Raw genomic sequence first — 13,038 nt, 5'->3', positions numbered from 1 at the left:
GAATGAGGTCAGGAGAGCAGTCTTCCTTTTTTCAGTCAGTGACAAAATGACATTGGTGCTGCAAATTGGCAAGATGAGTTGTGCAGTGAACAATTTCCCTTATTCCTCTGTTTAGGACCTGTACCTTGTTTAAACTAACCCTGGTGAGCAGATTGGTCGGTGCTTAACGTTGTTTAAAACAGTTTTCTGAAATTAGTGTTTCTGTATTTTGCTTTTCCACTGTAATGCCCTCAACCTTTCCATAGCAGTGTGGTCATTTACACTCCCTGAATTTGAATTAACCCAATGACATGTGTTTTCCCAACAGAAATCAGAGGTAAGAGGGAATTACCATGGGTCAGTTTGGCTTCCCTGACCTTGCAGATGATAAACCAAAGGGGATTATCTAAGCATAATCTGTGGATGTGCTGTGATTTTTGAAGAAGTAGAGACCGTTTGAGGCAAAGTCACAAGTCTGGCAAAGTTCCCAGTCTTTGTGTAAGGCTACTTCACATGAGTTTGTTATGTTCTAGTGTGGATTAGGTCAGAACAGTAGTTATATAAGGTATTTTTTGTTAGTTGAGCTGAAATGATAAAATCTGATACTTCCTCCTGCTTTTGTTGTTGGTATTTGGGCTTTGGAGCATTGTGGTTTTGTTCTCAGGAATTTCAAAACCAGAGAGGCTGAACCGAAAGGATTCCACTTAGTTGTAAAGAAGAAATGATTGAGCTGAAACTTGTTGTAATGGAAAATCTGCAGGGATTTTGATGCGTGTATGTGTGTGGTCAGTTGTCTGTTAGCTCTCCGCGAATTAGGGCACATGGTAGGCCAGAACGTAGTCTTGCTTAAATTCCTGTAGGTTTGGAGGAAGTCCATTTGACTGATACAAATTGGCCGTGGATGTATTCAGTTATAATGATTAGTATTTTTATTGACTGCTTGAATGTGGGCTGGAAGCAAAAATAATAAATCTTGTGGCTAAAAAAGGTTAACCAAGACTGAAATTGAGTAAGAATTAACTGGGAAGTAATTACTATAATGAGGAACTTTCTTGCCTGTGATCTTGGTCTCCTACGCAAGGATAGCCATTCTGCTTTGAAAATAGCCATTGTTGACTCTTCTACTTAGTCCTGATTCTTCCTTTTTTCTTTTTTTTCTTTTTTTTTTTTTTTTTTTCTGTTTTTAAATAAATAGTTCTGTTGTGATAATCCCATTTTTTGGGCACCTTTGGCTGTCAGATTGGTTATACCATAAATGAACAATTGTTGCGTTAGTATAAATAAGCAGGGAATGGCTTATAGAAGTGAGTATGTTCAGAAGTTCAGCAGCTACAGCTGGAGATGAGCTCGTCATCAGAGGCTTTAAAAATGTAACACATCAACATTACTTGGGAGTATTATACTGGCCTTGGAGTATCTGGGAATTGCCTGATAGTTCAAATTCAGTTTATTTATATGTAACAGTAACCTACTGTTGGCCTTTGTGTCCTCCCCCCTTTTCTGCCCTCCCTATCAAAATAGAGCTCTTTGGCAGAGACGCTGGACAGCAGTGGCAGTTTAGACGCACAGAGAACTGACATGATTTACACTATCGAAGACGTTCCTCCTTGGTATCTCTGCATATTTTTGGGGTTACAGGTATGTTTCAAAACCAGCTATAGTATTTCACTGTAACTTTTAAAGCTTGTTTAGCATTTTCTGTGTAATTCATTGCATTTGTGCGTGTGATAATTTTACTCTTCCCACACTCTCACGTGTTTGAAGAAAGTGTTAAGATAGATTCTTCTGAAGTTGATCACAAAGATTGCTGTGTTGATAATGATCTATATTAGTGTTTGCTGGCTTATGCATTTGTGAGATTCACTTAAATATTTAGTCTTCTAAGCTGCTGCTAGTAAATAAGTGAGCAAATGCTGAGTGGTGGTAAGCTTCAGAAAGTGACATTTGGCACCTCTGGAATTAAAGATGGAGAGAGATCATAGATGATGGTTTAGTCCTGAAAACATGAATATTAAAGCTGCTACTGTAGTCGTTTCAATTCTGCAAGCTTGACAGCAACATTCTGGACCTGTAGGCCCACTAACAAGCGGGGCAGGCAAATTCTGCACTCCCTGGAGTGAGAGCGTGTGCTTCCTGCTGTGAGTAGGACTGTAGTGATGGGCTGGACCCTGCTACCAGCTCAGCCACTCACTTGTGTGAAGCGGAACAGCTCGCTTCATCTCCTTCCTCTCTCGAACGGTAATAATATGTGTCCCACAGGAATGCAGAGAATTTGTTAATATCTGTAAAGTATGCCGAGATCTCCAAACAAATACATTCCAAAGCATCCTTTTTATTTCTGCCTTTCCTCAAGGACAGGCAGTTCTGTAGGGATTATATTTTTACTTGCATTGTTGAATATGGAGGCTCTCATTTGTTTGTTTGCTTAACGTATTTGGATTGAAAAAAGAATTAATGAGTACCTAGTTTCTGGTACTTGAAAGGTTATTTGCAGCTTAGTTTGTGTGTGCTGTAAGTTCATTTGTAAGCTAATGGTTTTTCACATGGTTGAAAGTGAATGGAGTTATTTATCTGCTTTTCTGAGTTAGAAGCTGTTTTCAGCACAGTTACCTAGATACCGCCTCATGAAGAACAGTAGCCATGTAAATAACCTAGTTTATCTTACAGAAATAGCGATCATTAGCAACAGGCTAGCGGTAGCTCGACATGGAAGGAAAATACTTGAAACGCTTAGGACCAGGAAGTGAGGGCTTTGGTGGATAATTCAAAAGCAAAATATCCAATGCAAAAGAAAAGAAGGTCATAAATTTGTTTACTTTATTAATATTGGCTGCGTTATTAACAAATCATTTTTCTTTTCACAGCATTACTTAACATGTTTCAGTGGAACTATAGCAGTGCCCTTTTTGCTAGCTGATGCCATGTGTGTTGGATTTGACCAGTGGGCTACCAGCCAGTTGATTGGGACCATATTCTTCTGCGTGGGCATCACTACATTGTTACAAACAACTTTTGGGTGCAGGTGAGGTTCGGGACTGTTTCTAGTTGTCTAGTCTTATCACCATCTCAACATCTGTTGGGATTTCCAGGATGCAGTCCGAGATCCAAGAGGGGAGGTAGTCTATTTTCAAAGGATAAACATGAAACACAAGATAGCAGGTCAAACACAGGACAGCTAGGGAAAGCTTTTGGAAAGCTGCTCCCAGAAAAAGGTGGATCTGAAATCAGAGAAGGCATTCCGAGGGTAAGAAAATACAGTAGGGGCAGGGAGAGGGAAAAAAGAGGAGGGAAATCCATGAGGACAGAGAAGGTAGAAGTGTTTCTGGGGGAAAGGAAAAATTCATACACCTTGGTAAAGAGGAACTAATTTTGATATTTTTATTAGTTTCTTAAATTATAGTATACTCTAGCCAATTTTTAGGTGGTTGTGATTAGTCCTACAGCAGACTGTGTGCTTGTTCCCATAAAGTGCTTGTCAATTTAAAAAGGTAGGGAAAAATGATGGGGGTAACTTTTTATTCTCTGAACTGAGTGTCTCTTGTACCTTTCAATACAAACAAATAATTTGGTTTTATTTGTTAGTTGCTCTGAGTTGCTTGAGTTGGGAACAGGGATGCCTGTACCTCTCCTTTGGTCTGCTCTCCTTAGGAGGATGCAATAGACCAATTCAGGTGTTAGCAAATACTTGTAAAAAATCTGGTGTTGCTAAGAATGGGATGTTGTAAGTTTTAACATGAAGATAAATCTTCTTTAAAAATGTGTGTTCTGCAGTAAACACCGCAGAGAGATGTTTGACATGTTTACTTAAACTTTTGTTGACTCTGCCTGTGAGAACCGGGAATAGCTAAAACCGGCAGTTATTTCTGACTCCTCTTGAATAAACCAAGAGTGATAAGTAAAACCAGAAGAGAAGTGCGTATTTTAAGAGTATGCCCTCATATGGATACTTGAATGATTCATGGGTCATTTAGTTCAATTTAAGAACAATGTGAGCTGCATTCCAATTGAAAATGGACAAATGCCCCCCAGATTTTTAAAGATTTATCTAAGAAATAGAATCTTTGGGTGGAAGAGTTATCTCAATAGGGTGCAGAAGGCAAGCCTGTGGTAGATCATTCGCAATTGTAGATCAGCTGTTCATCTAAAAATTTTGCAAATATTTTGGGTTTTCCAATGTAATCTTCAGTTGCTATTTTAGTTAGCTTTAGTTAGCTCTCCTGTCTTTTTTCCTTTGGAAAAAACCCTTCCTTTTATTTTTTTATTATGTCTTACTAAACTTACAAAATCACTCCATTGTTTTGTATGAAAAGTTCATTCTGAAGACAAAATAACATAATGAAAATTGTTGAAAGAGTACATTTTCTTTCCCCAAGGTGTTTTCTCTTAGTCAAGACTACCTGCAGTTAATAATCATATTTTCTGCCTGATTGGCTCTTTGTGCTCATAGGGTAGTTTGCCTTAGCTGTAACGATGAATTTTCAAGTACCTGGTCTGAAAGGAGGCAGAGGAGCAGAGTTGTGCCCTTTGGTGTTTTGAACCTCTCTTTTAATGGGAGTGATGTATTTTTTTTTTTCTCCCCCATCTTCTATTTGTGCTTTATATAGGGAATCGAGGGATTGTTGACCTAGGCAGGAACTGGAAGATAAGGTCTTTTATTGTTCAACTCTGAGTGTCTCCTCCCTGGATTTACTGAAGTTTAAAATCTTCCAATTTTGTAGGAAGTGCAGAGTTGCGGATGGAGTTGAACTCAAAGGGGAGCTTGTTTTTCCTGTGCTTCTACCAGCTTTCTTCTTCTGCCTCACATTTATCAGAAAAAGCTTAATTTTTATGCTTCCTGAGACTTGTATCTCTTCACAGAACTAAAGTTTGTCGTATTTTGGTTTTTTCCCTAACTAATCTTGGGCTCTTTCTCTTTATTACTTACTATAGAGTGATTTTGGGCTCTTGCAGAAACCAGTGTGGTCCCATCAATTTGAAGTGCTTCGTTCCTTCTGTATAAGCCCACCTCTGCCCTCTGTGGTGGTTTTTTTTATACTTTGCAGTAGCTTCCACTTGCGCGTGTTTATATACTGAAGAGGCAATTGTGTTTGGGTCTTAAAATAAGTGAACTTGTATTTAAGGAGAAAATCTCCACAGCTGAATGTTTGATAACTATTTAACATGGGATTCTGGTTTTATGAAGGGTGGGAATGGGATACAGCAGCGATGTGCTCTAAATGAGGTTTTGAAGTATTTATTGGCAAGTCTGTCAACTGCAGAGTATTTCAGCAAATACAGCCACTACGATTTCAAAAGGTCAAATTCCATGGTTTAAAGGTCTTTGAAGATCGATTTAGCTCAATTATGAGGAGGAGTTGTGGTCAATTTGATACCCATACTAATTTTAGGAATTCAAGTTATTTATTAGGTTATGTAATAAGCCAAAAGATTTGTCAAGGATTCAGAGTAATTGGTATGACTTGAGACAATCAAATACAGCTTTAATATACCTAAACATTTTAGGTTTGTTGCTGTGCCCATTGCTACATTGCCTGTGTGACATGTTAAGATAATGAAGACATTTCCAGATGACTTAACTGCATAAAAAGCTCTGTCTTCACAAGGGCTGGTGCCAAAATTGAGAAACTTCACAATTTAGACATGAAATTAAAATGATATCCCAATCATAAGCTGGTGATACTTTACCCAGCTAGTAATGAATGCCTGGCTTAGCAATCGGAAAGGCATTTTGTAAGTCGTGTTCCAAACCGCATCTGTCTCTGAAGAGACTGATCATAGTTGGCTGATTTTGAGTAATAAGGTTTAAAAAAAAAAAAAAAAAACAAACAACAAACCACCAACAGAAAAAAAAAAAAAAAAACTTTTTGCTTAGGGAAAAAAAAAAAAGGCAAGCAGTATTTTGAGCCTTCTGTCCCTTTTGGTAAATATTCCAGGTTAACTGTCTCATATAAAGGTTGAGCAGATAGCTAAGTGAGACGTATTAAGACCTTATTATGCAATATGTATGTAGGGTATTTTATGTGATACAAAAAAAAAATCTCACGATCTGGACCTAAGTCTCAGTACAACTGACTTCATCACTGGAGAATGTGTTTGCAGTGTATATTTACAAAATCGTTGGTGGTGGGCAGAGTACTGTGTAGGTGGGATAGAGGAGTAACAGCTTGTTGCAGGTATTGCATATTTTGTCATGGGCACCAGCTTGCCCAGTTTGCTTAATGAACCTTGAAAAATAAGGTGAATCACTCACTCGTAGCTACCAACCATTTCTTCACCAAAGATAAAGCTTTGATTTTTGCTTGAAGAAACTTAGAAGGGAATTGCATGCCAGTCAGGTGTGCTCAGGTGGCTCATGTATTTTATGAAGTTTGACTTTCTAATGCAGTTTTCAACATTTGTGGTAGGTGGGTCAGCTTTCTAGATTGCTCGTGGCCCAAACTCCTTTCCAATGGTAGTTCAGCTGTTCTAACTTCCCGCTTGTGAACTTTACAACTGCTGTTAGTAACACGCTTCTGGTTTGATCTTTTTTGTGTTAAGCGTGTGTACGATTTTTTCCCCCACAGATTTTTTTCTGGGTTTTTTTTTCCCTTCTTTGTGCCTTTTCTGATCTTTATCTGAATCTGCTACAGTTAGTTCTTTTTCCTTTACTGGTGTTTGCACTGGCATCGAGGCACTTCATTGTGGCTGTAAAACAGCCGTGAAGTTGGTGCAGTAACTAGAGCTGCATGAGCAATTAAGTGTTCCATGTGTTACAGTTTCAGATCTGCTATTAAAGAAAATCTTATTACAATCCATTAATGATGGTATTTATAGAATAGTTCAAAGTGCACCTTCTCTGTAGTTAAGTAACATCTGGATATTTGTGATGTTATGCAAGCTACAGTTGATTCGATAACTACGTAGTTGGTGCTGATAGATGCTCTTTAGATCTTAAACCTTTTGGAAAGTGTAAACAGCAATGCTAAGAATCTCATCTTGAAATTCTTGCAGCGTTTGTATTTATTGTTGGTATACACCTGGAACATCTAATCAGCTCTTATCAACCTAATAGTTATTTACACATACACTTAAAGATGAATGTGTAAATGACTGTACTTCAAGTCATGCAGAGGGAAGGTATTGAGTATGCAGAGTGCATACTGCTCTATCAAAGAGCTTTTTTAATGTGGCGGGATGGTAAAAGCTGCACATTCAGCAGTCTGGCTGGTACTTGCATCAGAATGTGCATCTGTATCCTTGTCGTGCTGCTGAGTCAAAACCTTAAATCCATGTCTGGTACCTGCGTGCTGGTGTCTGGTAATTATCTGCTATCGGCGTTGTATTAATAACTCTATGCATGTAGTGTCTTCTGTTAGGTCTTTGGTTTGTGAAGTCTTAGTATTTCTATGTCTGTTCTTTTTACTAAGAAATTTTCACATTTTTAATAGCCCCCAATAAAAGATGGTTTTGAGGATGAGTAACCACCTAACTGCAGTTGATATCCTGACACAGTACCGTAACACCGAGAAATGTCAGCATCTCTTCTTTCCATTTCCACCAGGTTACCCTTGTTTCAAGCGAGTGCTTTTGCATTCTTAGCACCTGCTAGAGCAATACTCTCCCTGGAGAAGTGGAAATGTAATAATACAGGTAACTGTCCTTTATGCTTGTTCAGGTTTAAGGGACAAATGACCCAGATCACATGTAGTGCAACTGCCAAATCTTTTGATATGGAAACTGGAAGTAATGAGCAGGGAATATGAAAAATTCTCTCCTTTAACAACGTTAAAACTTTGTGCCTTGGAAAAAGATTCCTAAAAATGCCCTTGTGGAATTCTGTTTCTGGTTGGTTTTTTGGTTTTGTGCTTTTTCTTTTTTTTTTTAATGTTGACAAAAGAAATCTAGCAGTAGTGTACAGCAATTCTTTTGTTAACAATGTAGATAAAAGCAGAAGGATTCCTTAAATGTTCCTTTCTGGTATTTAGATACAGTAAGTCCAATCGAGTCCTTGTAAGTTTAGTAGTAAGTTTGAGCGATGTTCAGCATCACCTCAAGACCAGTAGTTTTACCTGTTTAACTCATACCTGACAGGTTTTGCAGAGCAAGCTTTCACAATATTTGGATGTTCATTTTAACTTTTTCTTTGCTAACTTAATCATCCTGAAATGTTTTTAATTTCTTTAGAGTGAAAATGTGCAGTAGAACTGCTTGGGTGTGGAGCTTTTTCTTTAAGTTAGGTTAGAAAACTGAAGCGGAAGCTTCTTTAACGGGGTGTGTTATTCGGTAATAAGGCTGTGGGCAGTGCGAGACAGCAGTATAGAGAAGCAGGCTGCTTGCTTCTAACTGAAGTTTTTCCCAGGGGTCCTTTTGATTCTCTTATCACTTATATTATTTATGTGTTTATATATCTCTCTTGATTCACTTACGACCATCTAATTGGTTTTCCTGATGTTTTTCCTGTAGAAAACTTAGCTTTGATCATTCACATTTTCTCACTGGGGGAGTCAGTTTTAGCTACTGGGAAATAGCACATGGGTCTCAGTGCCCAAGCTGTAAAGGCGAACTGTGGTGTGCTTTAGTAGCGCTAGCTGTGTTGGGTATTTCTGTGCATCAAAACGTGCCAGTAACCTAACACACACCTTCTTGAAAGAAAATACTGTCTGATAACCTTTGGCAAAGCAGTTTTTCCACTACTTCAGCTTTTCAGAAAGAGCCTTTGCTGCATCTTACTTTGAACCTTTTAACCTTCAAAAGGTGTCAGATGGGGTTGTAACCACGGGTCTGTTCATCATTCAGTGAGTGACCTAAATTGGTGAACAGCAAATGTTGGAGTACTAGATGCCTAGTGTGCAGTTGAGTAATTCTCCATTCATCCGTTTACTGGAGTGGGAAAGGAATCCCTAATTGACCTTTCTTTCTGAAAGTTAGGATTTTTTTTCCACTCTGGTACAGTGGGTAAGATTAGTGGTTAGCTCTTGGGGAATGTAAGCATGTTATTACTTGATCTGTAGTGTTGCAGAACTTCTGTTCTGTGTAAATCAAGGTTCATTTGTCAGACACAGCTTAAGGAGAGATTTATTTTGTATTAAATGATGGCGAAGTGGCTGACGAATAAATACCTGTGTTTTTTCTTGTCTTCTTTTTGTAAGATATAGCAGTTACAAATGGAACGACAGAGCTGCTTCACACTGAGCACATCTGGTATCCCAGAATACGAGAGGTAATGTAGGAGTAGCCTTTAGCCGTTGATCTGTCTGATTCCAGTTAAGTTTACCGCCTAACCATCTGTGTGTTCTCGTCTTTAAGTTGGTAACTTCTTCTTTCACTGCGATTTCATTTGAATATATCCCTTTACTCATTTCATGGAAGTCCTCATCTTTTCAACTTGTTCATTGCTGGACAGCAAATACAAGGAGTTAGTTACCACATTCCAAAAGATGCGCAGTAAAATGCACAAGCAGGACAAATACTCTTCTTGTAACACTTTGCTATTTGTGCTCACTGGTAGCAGTTCAGTTGCTGCCAGACCACTTGCCTGCTGTCACTCTGTTCAGTAGGCTGTCCCGTGGAAGGTAAACATGCAGTTAGCAAATCTGTTCATCCCTAGGCGTCTTAAGCTGGAGACTCTTCTGATAAGATGTTGATTCTCCCAAGAGACTTGCTGAAATGTATCAGACTCCTTCTCCACTCGCAGCACTGCAGTCTGAACTTCATCACGCTCTGCAGAGCCCAGGATGAGGGTTGTGCCCAGGCATCACACTAGAGTGGTAGATAGCGTAGTCCAAATTAAGGCGTGTGTCATGGAATTTATCTCCCATCCCGTTGCTTTGGGCTGCAAACTTTTTCTTAATTAAAAACAACCCCTCTCTCTTCCCCATCTTCAAACCATAGCTACATCCTGCCAAGAGCCCTGCAGCCAAGAGGGCTGACAGTCTCCTGAGACCACAACGCTGCTCTATACCAGCTTCTAAGGAGCACTTGTGAACAATGCAGCATACACTCTGCCCCTAGGAGCTAGGAGCATCACCTCCGTGGCGCCACCAACCCTTGCCGGTTCGATCTGAGAGCTTAAAGGTTAGCCTGGAACCCAGGTCTCCTGTCTGACAGTGTGATGTGCTATCCACACAACTACCAGACTGGCCCACTGGTCTGTTGTGTAATAGTTTTGTGGAGAAAACCATAAGTGTTATGCTTAAGCAATAAGTCACTTAAACATAATGAGCTGTTTTATGACGAAAAATTTGCTGAGTTCTTCTGTGTCACTGAATTCTTTTAACTGCAGTTTGTAATCCAGAGCAGAAAAAGAAATGGTTTGGGTTTGCTTTTAAGATTTGACTGAACTGTCTCTTTCCCGTTCTTGTGTGTTCAGATCCAAGGTGCTATTATCATGTCCTCCTTGATAGAAGTGGCAATCGGTTTGCTTGGCCTTCCCGGCGCCCTGTTGCGATACATTGGACCTCTGACCATCACGCCAACTGTTGCCCTCATCGGCCTCTCCGGTTTCCAAGCTGCTGGAGAAAGAGCAGGCAAACACTGGGGTATCGCCATGTTGTAAGTACTCCTGGGTGTTCTTGGCCTAGGCTGGGGGTCCCAGTTGGTAAGTCGTCATGCAGGAATTTTGGAGTGCCAGGGAAAAGCCAGAGTCTGCTCGGCTGCCAAAGGTAGCATTGCCGTGCTCCCAGCATGGAGAAATACCACATGCAGGAATGTGAGTGGGTCTGGATAGGGTCAGCTGGCAATTGGGGAATAAGGACAGCAGCAACTCCAGAAGAGGAGGAAGGAAAGGACGACGGCTGAAAATCAAATGGGGAGAACAGAGACTTCTGTAAAACAACAGTTGGTGTGGGAGCCGTTGGCTGGGTCTAATTCAGTGCTACAGGAAAGGTGATTTAGCAAAACACCAGAGCGATTAGCGAACAACTTCTGTTTCTGTTTTTATGATGCTATTGTGTATGTTTCTCATTCTGCAAAAGGGAGCAAACTACCACTGGTAGTAGTGGTCCATTTGTCGTTATTAGTGGTTTGCTTATCTGTAGCCAAGAGAAATTTGTAGGATGACAGAGAGCATGTGTATTTCCATGAATGCCATCAGTCAGTGAGGCCTAAGTAGACAGATTTCTGTTTAGTAGATAAAAAGGCTTTTAGAGTGAATTTCGGGGCACGATGTGTGTGCTTCTGTAGGTATAGATGCCAGGGAAATTAAGGAATTGAGATAAGTGGTATGAAAGGGAATAACTGAGAAAAATGAGATGAAGAGAAGACAAAAGCTTCCTGTGAGATGCTGCGGATAACCAGCCAAATAAGGACGGAAACCACATTTTAGGGAGAAGGAAATTGGCTGAAGCAGTTGCTATATGCAGTGTATGGCGACCAACTTAGTGCTGGCTCTGGAAGCGGAAGGAATGCCTTGATGAGATGAGATTCTGATCTGACTAATCTGTTTGCACAGTACTTCGAACATGTAAAGTATTCTGTAAGTGCAGCTTATGATTAAAAGGGCTGTTAAATTCTCTTTTATCTCGGATGTTAGCATCATGAGTATTTTTGTAATTCTATTATGTTAAGCAGCTGACCCAAAGGAACATTTTATTTTCCTGTAAAACAAATTCTGTGCAAGTTGGGACTAACGTTAAATCAATCAAGCAGACCTTTGGTGAATTGGACACAGAAATGTGTAATTAAAGTTGACATTTTGCAGATGGAAAAAAATAAATCAATTTAGGAGCAGGATTTAAATATTACCCAGTCAGTAAGTATTTCTGGTTTCTGCCATGCAAAAATGCGCACTAGATCATTGAAAATAACTCCATAGCCATCTAGAGCCACTCAAAAGTAACTTGATCTCTACAAGATGTGGCGCTTGAAATTGTCTTGACTGTTCCGATGAGATAAAAATACCGTATCACTATCTAGCACAGCAGAACAATACCTGTGTAAAGCTATTATCCTCTGTTAGCTGCAGAGACTATTTGACAAGACGTTCAGTTTCCCAAACAGTTTTCTGACCTTGCTTGTTCTGCGGGTGCCAGGCTGAAATAGTTTAATCCATAAAACACATCACATTGTGATCTGTAAAAAGGGAAATTATTCCTGAATTGATCTTTGCCTGTCTGGTGAACAAAACTGTCTCTTTGGGCATTTAAAGATTTGGTAATATTTTACAGCATGGCAGTAAGCCCCCCTGCCATGTAGCCAATATAATATTATTTGCAATAATATAATACTACATTATTTACAGCTCTGGACTAAATAAATCAAAATACAAAGCCACCTGTCCTCAGGGCTAGCGTGGCAGGATGGCTGCTCTTAGGGAGTGGAGCCCATCTTTCTGTAATGGGCTTTGGGAGAGATGCCAGAATGTTTCCTGAATGCAAGGAAAAGGTGCCTTTATCATTCGACTCTAGTTGGGGGTAAAGGCTATAAATGACACCCTTCTTGTGCAGAGCTCTTTGTTCCTGGAGATTGAGGGAGAATAAAGCTCTGTTTTGTTTCTTACAGACTGAAACTGATCTTGGACAGAAAAAGGAGGGAAGCTTAAAATCTGCCTTTTTTTTTTTTTTTTTTTTTTTTAAGTCAGCTGATAAAAACATAATCTCAAATTTCAGAAAAGCTTTTGCTTCTTCAGACAGCTTGACTCTTCGGGTAGCCTTTTTATAGCAAAACTGGTTTTGGCTATTTCAGAATTGAGCAACCTGCCCTGGCTTTTTATTTTTCATTGCAGTGGACACTTATTTTAGCTGTAGAGTTGAATTAATTTTTGACATACAGAGGAGCTTAGCAGTTTTGACAAGGTGGGGCGATGCATAATACTTGAGGCATCTACAAACTGTAATAAACTGGGTTACTGGTGAACTGCAGTTGAATGGAATCTTGGGGGTTTGGGCTCTATTCTGCTCGATTTACAGCTGTTTAGTGAAAGATGCATATACAAAAAAAAATTGGGACTCTTAAGAATTGAAGAAGGAATTTCCCTTGACAGAAGTTTTTCAAGTGCATCGGAGTTTTGTGAAAATTTTGAAATGTCAAAATTACGGTATACTGGCCTCCAGTTTTCCTGTTTCTTCCCATTTGCTAGCAGCA

General features: G+C 39.6%; 1 protein-coding gene across 12 annotated transcripts in view; it reads left to right on the top strand.

Annotated features, from left to right (window-relative positions):
* Positions 1 to 13,038, top strand: part of SLC23A2 (solute carrier family 23 member 2) — a 70,636-nt gene that overhangs the window by 43,926 nt on the left and 13,672 nt on the right. For 11 of the 12 annotated variants that reach the window (XM_075724152.1, XM_075724151.1, XM_075724148.1 and 8 more), the window contains 5 exons: positions 1,501 to 1,617; positions 2,844 to 3,001; positions 7,520 to 7,608; positions 9,108 to 9,178; positions 10,328 to 10,509. In XM_075724152.1, the coding sequence (XP_075580267.1) occupies positions 1,501 to 1,617; positions 2,844 to 3,001; positions 7,520 to 7,608; positions 9,108 to 9,178; positions 10,328 to 10,509 (617 nt within the window). The remainder of the gene's footprint in view (positions 1 to 1,500; positions 1,618 to 2,843; positions 3,002 to 7,519; positions 7,609 to 9,107; positions 9,179 to 10,327; positions 10,510 to 13,038) is intronic. The other variant, XM_075724155.1, reaches the window with a different exon arrangement.

This window comes from Pelecanus crispus, chromosome 21 (genome assembly GCF_030463565.1).
Source record: "Pelecanus crispus isolate bPelCri1 chromosome 21, bPelCri1.pri, whole genome shotgun sequence".
NCBI lineage: Eukaryota > Metazoa > Chordata > Aves > Pelecaniformes > Pelecanidae > Pelecanus > Pelecanus crispus.
This window is presented reverse-complemented; position numbering and strand designations above follow the sequence as displayed.